At 43.4% G+C, this 8,239-nt stretch overlaps 1 protein-coding gene across 3 annotated transcripts in view; it reads left to right on the top strand.

Annotated features, from left to right (window-relative positions):
* The first annotated feature begins 1,697 nt into the window (after nt 1–1,697).
* Nucleotides 1,698–8,239, top strand: part of NNT (nicotinamide nucleotide transhydrogenase) — a 43,447-nt gene continuing 36,905 nt past the window's right edge. The window contains exons 1-2 of one of the 3 annotated variants that reach the window (XM_062600595.1): nt 1,698–1,749; nt 2,750–2,955. In XM_062600595.1, the coding sequence (XP_062456579.1) occupies nt 2,805–2,955 (151 nt within the window). In that variant the 5' untranslated portion in view covers nt 1,698–1,749; nt 2,750–2,804. The other 2 variants (XM_062600596.1, XM_062600598.1) reach the window with 2 other exon arrangements.

Below are 8,239 nucleotides of genomic sequence, written 5' to 3'. Positions count from 1 at the left end.
GGGGGGGTCGGGCCCGCGAGCAGCGCCGCGCTTCGCCGCTGGCGGCGGCCCCAGCCCTTCACTTTCAGTTTCACCCCCCCCTCGCAGCGCCACGATGGTCGCGGCCCAGCGCCGCCCGCAGCGCCCCCTGCCGGCCTCGCACCGCCCGTCGCCATGGCAACCCCGGCGCGGCCCCGTGAGGCGCGGCGCTAGGCCGGGCCGGGCCGGGCCGGGCCGAGGCGGCTGCCGGGCCTTAAAGGCGCTTTTGCCCGGCGTTCGGGCCGCGTTGCCAGCTCCACGTGTTCAAAACCATGAGCCAGCCCCTTCCCTCTGCCAGGCACCGGCTGCGCTTTCAATGACAACGGAGCGCGCGGTTTGTGTGCGCAGCAGCCCCCGCGCAGGGCTCGGGACGCACCGCAGCCACCCTGCCTGCAAAAACCGCATTCACACAAAACCCTGTCTCAGCAAACACCAAAGATTCAGCTCGGCTGTCCACTCACAGTTGAATTCACCTGTCTTTTGTCCAGCTGGCAGAGTACTTCTTTCTTTGGTTGGCAAATGCCAGATCACAACCTGTTCTCCAACCTCGGTGCCTGCAGCACGCCTCAGTGCACCCTGCTGGTGATGTTCGCGTTCTGTCCCCCTAGACGGTCCGCCCCATGCTTGCCTTCCTATCTGTTATTTTTATACAGGTGAAAGGCTTCTGTAGTGTTGGTTCAAACTCTATGGATGACTTAGGATGAGAAAAATTCAGGTATGTATGAAACTTCATAAAAGATCATAATGGCACCATCTTGCCTATTTTTAAAATATGGAATAGACTGTAAAATATAGATTTGTTACTTCCCCAAGGCATGTATCAGATTGATTCTTGGTGGGAGGGAAGGCTGACCAGCCAGTAAACCTAACACAACCAGTAAAGGTGACACAGAATTAATTAGCTCACTGGGAACTTTAGCTCAGCAACCACGGTGAAAGCATGTGATGGTGCGTATAACTTAACAAGCTGCCCTCTGTATACAGTCTCCTTAAGGTCATCTTAGGTGCAAGCAGCTCCTTCCCCTCCCTTTCCCCTCAGGTATTGTATGTACTGTGTACCAGTCTAAGTTCAACCCATATAACCAATCACTATTTTATTACACGTTTCAATAAACAGCAGCAACAATGAATGAAGATACCATCTATATGCTACGGCATCAGTTCAAGTGAAACAACCACGTTTAAAAAAGCCTCTCTCTCTCTTCACAACTCAGCTGCCTCGACCTTTGCGTTCCTGCCTCTGTGCTCCGCACACCAGCACGATCAGACGGAGGCGACAGCGGCCACCCGCGCCCGCCCGCTGCGGGAGCCCGCTACACCTGGCGCCTCTCCAACGGCTGCAACGACTTCAACCGTCGCGACGCCTGCGCTACCCAGCCCCAGCCCACCCGTCCCCAGACTGCCCCCGGAGAGCGGCCGCAACGACGCAGCCCGGCAGCGGCCGAGGCGCCCGCCCCACGGGAGCCGGTGACCCGCCGCGCCGCGCCGCGCCGCGCCGCGCCGCGCCGCGCCACGCCACGCCACGCCACGCCACGCCACGCCACGCAGGCGGCGCGCGGCGCTCTCCCGCCCCCTCCCGAGCGCCGAGGGGAGGGCGGAGCCTCGCGGCCGCGCGCGCCCCGCCCTCCGCGCTCCCCGCACTCCTTCCGGGTGGCGGGGCGGGGCCTCGCCTCGCCCCGCCCCCCGCCCCGCTTGCCCTGCCCTCGCCGCCCCGCGCCGCATCACCCCAAGGTCGGTCAGTGCGGCGGCGGTTCCGGCGGCGGGCGCGGCGCGGCGCGGCGCAGGGGGAGACTCACCCGCCCGCCGGGCTCCTCGCGGTGGGTGCGGGAGGGCACCGGGGCGGCGCCCCCGCCTCCCGCGTTGTCCCCGCGGGCGGGGCGGCCGTTAACGGGCGGGCGGCGGCCGTTGGCCCGAGGAGGGCGGTGCGGTGCGGTGCCAGGTGCCGTCGCGGGGCCGCAGCGGGCAGGAAGCGTCAGCGGAGGGAGCGGGTGGCGAGGCGGCCGTTAACGGGCGAGCGGCCTGCCCAAGGTCAGCCAGGGGCCGCGCGCTACGAATAGCGGTGGGAGCGAACCGGGGAGGCTGCTCCTCGCGGGCTGCCCGCCCCGCTCGCCGCGGCCTGAGCGCCCCTCGCCCGCCCCTCTGCCGGCGGCCCGCGCTCGGTGCCTCTTTCCGGAGCTCCAGCTGGAGTGCGGGTCATTTGCCTTCCGGCACGGGAAACCGCCCCGTTTTCAAATTTGCATCTCGTGCTGTTTCAGGAAAAGATGAACTAATCTGAGCAGTTGCCTGGGGTTCTGTTAACTTCGGCTCTGGGGTTATTTAGTGCCTTTTTTGCCAATAGTCTATGCCAGCTTTCAGTGCTCTTTCTTTTTTTCTTGGCGTATTCTGGGGGAAATACATTAATTCTAGCAAAGACTTTCCAAAATACTCTTTGAAAATAGCTGTTTTCTGCAAATAGTTGCAGTTTTGGCAATGAGAATGCAATTCTGAGTCACAGAACAATATCAATGTGTAAATCAGCTTGTGATGTTAGCGTTCACATGGGCTTGTTGGCTTAGTTTTGGTATTTACTCAGACTTGGTGTGGAAAAGTGGACTTTGTTCTCTACCTGGAAGGAAAAGGGAGAGAGAAATGACCATCCTATGGCTAGGATCAACTGGACTTAAGCTAGTGAGTTTGCGTACCTTCTTTCTAGTATCAATGTTTTTTGTTTGTTTGTTTCTTACATGAGCAGCAGGCTTGTAGGGATCCTGTAGCTGACAAGGAGTCCGCTGTGAGGTCTGGGTAACATGGCGAGCCTTCTGCGTATTGCTGTTAGTGCGTGCTCACCTCCCATCTTTGGCAATGTGTTACCACCTAAGGTGCATTCTGCAAAGATGCCGTGTTTCCGAATGTTTGGAACCCACCAAATACTGTGGTCTCAAGCACCTCTGAAGCCAGGTAAATTGATTAAACAATCAAAAATAATTCTTTCATTTCATACCATGAAGGTTTTAAATAATCTCCTGAAATAGTTTGTGGGATTTTTTTTCTTTTGGTTTTGTGTTAGTATGGAAAAGATTAAAAAGAACACTTAAATCAGGTTAGCAGCCAGCTGATCTTCATCAATCAGTTGCAGTACAGTTTTACACAAGTTTTCCAGGACTTATGCAGAAAGAGTCTGTGTTCACTGTGAATACTTTGAGTCCAAATAGTCTTAAGGGGTAGATGATCAGAGCTCCTGCTGACAATTATCTTGCTTGGAGGGAATATTTAAAGAAATGCCTTTCTCAGGTAAAGGCCCAAGTTCCCCAAGAGTTTTGCAAACCCAACTGTTTGTGTACATATGGAGAAGATACTTCTGTCACAAAAAGAGAATGTCAGCATGACTGTATATAAATTAACTATTGCATCTGAAAAGTTCTTTGTTCAGGAAACATTTTTTATGTTGTACCATCTTCTAGCTTTGAGCTGAATCTTCACTTACAGGGTTTGTTGATACATTTATACTGATTACATCTTGATAATGGATGGATTCAGATATTTTCAAAAATGTGTGGGAGAGTGGGAGATGGAACCTCTTTGGTTCCAACATATGATGAGAGCCTGGTGTATGAAAGTCAGGGCTGATTATTTTGGGCGGGGGGGGGGGGGGAGGGAGGGCATGTTCTATCTTACACTGTGTGTAGCTTGACAACTTAGAGGACTGAAGAATATGTAAAAGTACTTTAATGCTATTTTTGCCCCTTATCTTGCATGAGTCAGGTCTCCCTGAAGCAATTTAGAGGCTTCACCTCTGATTTTGGGGCTTCTGCGTCTGAACAGATAAAATACGTATGCAAAGAGTTACTCTGATTGTACAGTGATGTTCAGTTCTTCTATGTGTGCACTGTAGGTGACGCATTAAATCTTTTGAAGGCCTAGAAAAGTAGCACTGTTTATGAATAGAAATGTCTGGTTGTGAAAATACAGGAGTTTACATGAGAAGAGAGAATTGATTGGTGTTACATGTTAAAGCATTCAGTGCTGTCCTCTTCAGATCTTTCATGTGAAAGCCTTTATTGAGGAAAGCTTTATATTTATACTTATATTTATGCTAGACATTTAATATTGAGAATTGTAAAGTTTGATTAAGTCTCTTGGTTGATAATTAAACTGTTCTTTTGTCTCACCTTGGTAACATGAGATTTGCCATTTGATAGAGGACAAATCAAGGGTATAAATAACAACTGAATGACACTTCAGCAGTGCTGTTGCCTACATATACTCTTTTAAGAACTTTTATATGCTGTTGAGCTTTGATTCAAAATAACTACATTTTATTCTTTCTTCTAGAAATTGTGTTTGAATATAGTAGCACTTGGTAAAATTACTGTAACATTATTTGGAAGAATAACTTTCCTGAAAAGTGTAGTGATTGTGTAATTTGTCTCAAGCCTGTAGTTATTACTTGCACTCTCTTAGATTAGCTTTCACCTTGTCCAGCATATATGACATGTACATAACATGCCTATGTAGTAATGAGAAAATTTGTATTCAGTAAACGAGGAGGATGGATACTTTCCTATCACTATTTGTCTTGCTACCTTTTTCTTTATTTCTTAGAAACAGTAATTTCTATACTAGAGTAAACAAGTATTCCAGTGTCTTATCGCAATCAGATGCTTCAGCAATAGATACAAAACTTTTCCAAACCCTGGTGCTTATGTAGTAACCAATTCTGACTTTTCTAATGTGCTTCCAGTTGTTTTATATACTGCAGCATTCAGACTTCTACCCCTCTCTATTTTAGGATTTTTAATGTCCTTTCTATTATAAAGCTTTCATTAAAAAAAACAAACAAACAAAAACAAAAAAAAACCAAAAACAAAAAAAGCCTTTTTCTCTAACTCTTCCAAGACTTTGAAACACATAATATTTTACTCTCAAATCTCTAGATGAGCTGTACAGTGTTTATAAAGCATAAACATTCTCCTATAGTTTTACTTCTTTTGTTACTTCTCCTTACTTGTGTGAGAAGAGAGATAAGGTGTGTGTGTGTTTAATCTTCTATGCCATTTTTTTTCTTGCCTACATCATATTGCTGTTCTTCAGAATACATCCTCATCTTACTTCAGAACAGGTGAGATGGTTCATTTAAAGCTGTTTTTTTTTTAAATGTCTTATTAATTGGGCAAATTTTGTATCCCATTTTTCCCATCCCAGAAAGTGTAGTATATAGTGAAAACTTCTGTCTGTTTCCTCTAAGTCAGCCTCTAACACTTGTTGATACTGTTTTGTATAGGCTGCCTCCTGAAATCAGGTCACCGAGGTTAAAAAGTTGTATTTTTCTGTATTACTCTGTATACTTTGTTCTGAGTTCTCTTGATGATTTTGATTTAGGATCTTCTTTAAGCATTCAATTTGTAGATAGAAGTTAAATGGAGAAGAAATGTTTTATATCTATCTCACTTTCTTCTCCATTTACATACATACATGTATATATATATATGCATACATAAAAATATATGTACTTTTTGAAGATTGGGAATCCAGGTTATCTACTTTTTTGGTTCTCTTGTAGTCTGAGACTGTGGTTTGCTGTCGTCTCATTAAACAGTGAAGATTACGTTGAGGGGGGTGAAAGCACAGTTATAAGAATGCCTTATTTAAAAATACAATATTCTCATTCTTTTTTTCTGAACTATAATTTGCGTGTTTGATGTGGAGACTCTATGGCTTGTGAAATTTAGTGCTTCTACTTTTGTGATAGTAGTGAATTCCTCCTCACACTGATTCTTTGTGTCAAAAAGGTTTTGAATAGCTTACTTCATGAACAATATCTGCTCTAGCTAAAGGCTGGGAAACTGAAATCTGTGCACTTGAGTTTTGGTTGCTAGAAAGTCAGTAGTGGGACAGAAGGGAAAAGAGGGTGTGAGAAGAATGAAACTTGTTTAATATCTTTGACTTCATCTACCAAAGCCTTGGAGCAGGACATAGGCCTCCTTATTGGTCTCTGACCATTCTGCCTACAAAAGAAGTTGCAAATGCTTTTTTTTCTTCTGAAAAAGCTGAACATATTTTTATTGCAAGCAACACCTAACAATATTAATGAAGAAAATGAGACACGTTTGGCACATAGTGCACCTTCTGTTCTGTCCTTCCCACCTGTTTGCTCTACTGGTTTATTTGGTCTTCCACACAAAGCAAGTGGACAAAAGAAAATAGAGGCAACAGTTGTCCTTTGAGCTTGGCATTACAAGCTAAAAGCTCTGTTTTTTTTTTTTTTTTTTTTTAAAAAAATGTATGAGCTTTAGTCAATAGTTCAAGTGCCTCTAAATTTGCAGTTATCCTTCTAGTCCCTGTATGCTGTAGTTTATTCCTTTCTTTCTTTGCCTCTGTGCACTGTAAATCTTTGAAAAGGAGAAAGAGGAGGTAGTACTCCAGTTCTTATTTTCTCAGAGCTTCTTGGAAAGCTTTCTATCCTCTGTCCTCGAGCTACCACCCTTCCCAAATCATGATTCGTATCTGTTAGTCTAACAAGGAATTATGTCTGTTAGATTTCATTTCTGCTTTTAAAAAATGAGAATTCTTGTATTTTCACTGAGTTAATTTATCAAAAGTCAGAAGCAGACTTCATTGCATAGTACTTAAGAGATGAGAGAAAAGTTATCTTCTGAATAGCAAGAGTATTATTTTGAGTGATGTCAGCAGTTACCATAGGTTTCAGGTAGCTAGTGGTGGTGCGATAGTGATGCCTCAAGTTGCACGGTGATGTTTGAATGTGGTGTATGCTGATGAAGTAAATCTTTACAAAGTACATTGCTACCTCTGTAGCTCTTCTAGATGTGCATTCTGTTCCTTTAAAATACATTTTTTTGAATTTGATTTTATCTAGTAATGTAAAGAATTTCTGGTGTTCTCCAACATATTAAAGTTCTGTCTCAAAATTACTTGCTGCTGTTTAATCAGTTTAGTTTTAGAGGGAAAGATTTTAAAAAAGGAAGAGTAGGAATAATTAGAAGTAATGCAGTTCTAGTGAACTTTTATCCTGTCGTCTTGTTGGATAGTTTTTTTTTTTTAATGGATGATAGGTCTGAGTGTGGGTAGATTTTTAAATCTCAATTCTTAGCAACTATACATTATATTTTTCAGAACATTACAAGTTGATGCCATATCGTAAGAACTGTTATTCTAAACATTTTCTGATTTTCAAGTTTAAGCACCTATTAGTCCCAGTTTCATTTTATAGCTGTAAGAACTTTAGATATAAAGTCAAATAATTCCCTTCCTCAAAATTCTCACAGTAAGGTACCTTTAGGAACTACTTGATTCTTTTTTTTAAAAAAAAAAGGGGGGGGGGAAGAGACAAGAAAATGGGCCTTTCTAAAACATACAAGACACTTAACTCTCTAGTACTATTTTTTAAACTAAATATGCGTCTTTTTGTCAAAATTAAACTGTTTATGTCAAGTGAAAAGATTGATACTATAAAACAAGCCTTTAATCAATTAATTATTTTTTAGCTTGGCCTTTAATATGAGTGGCTTCTCAGGCTGCTTAAGTTCTATTCTTAACAGTGCAGTATATATGATGTAGGCCTCTCATGTATAAATACCACAATGCAAATTTTAAATTTTGGAGAGAGATCAGTGGAAGCTGTTGCAGAACTGGTCTTGCATGCTGGACTCCATGTGGTTTTTTGTAATTGAAACAATGTGGTAATTCGATTATGTGATTATCTTGTCTGAGACTATGTATGCATATATAATAAGTTTAAACATTTGATGGGATCAGAGAAGTTCAGCTATCAAATATTTAACTCAAGGCCCTCAAATTGTAGGTAAAATTGGAGATTTGTAAGTTGAAACCTTAAGCTAAAAACGATAAATTGCAGTTTCTGCAAGTTTCTTGGCATTATTTAGTAGAACTTGGAATACCTTAAAACAGAAAGATAAAATTAAAGAAATATAGATGGATTGATCTAGTAGTCAGATATTCGATTATTCATGTATTCATGTAAAGTTTTTAATTTCTGTAATGACTGTCCAAGCAGTTCATCAATGAAATTGTGCCTTTCAGCCTACTTTTCCTGTGGTATGAAAGTTATGCTCATTTACAGTGAACTGAGACAACTGTTGCATGATTTTGATAGACTTTCAGAACTAATGTTCAGTTAAAATGTGGATCAGCTGCTCAAACTCATTTGCTTCTTCAGAGAAAAACTGAAACACATAGAGAGGAAGTTAAGTTCATTTACTGTAGT

The sequence above is a fragment of the Rhea pennata genome, chromosome Z (genome assembly GCF_028389875.1).
Source record: "Rhea pennata isolate bPtePen1 chromosome Z, bPtePen1.pri, whole genome shotgun sequence".
NCBI lineage: Eukaryota > Metazoa > Chordata > Aves > Rheiformes > Rheidae > Rhea > Rhea pennata.
Note: the sequence above shows the minus strand (reverse complement) of the source record. Positions and strands in the feature narration are given on the sequence as shown.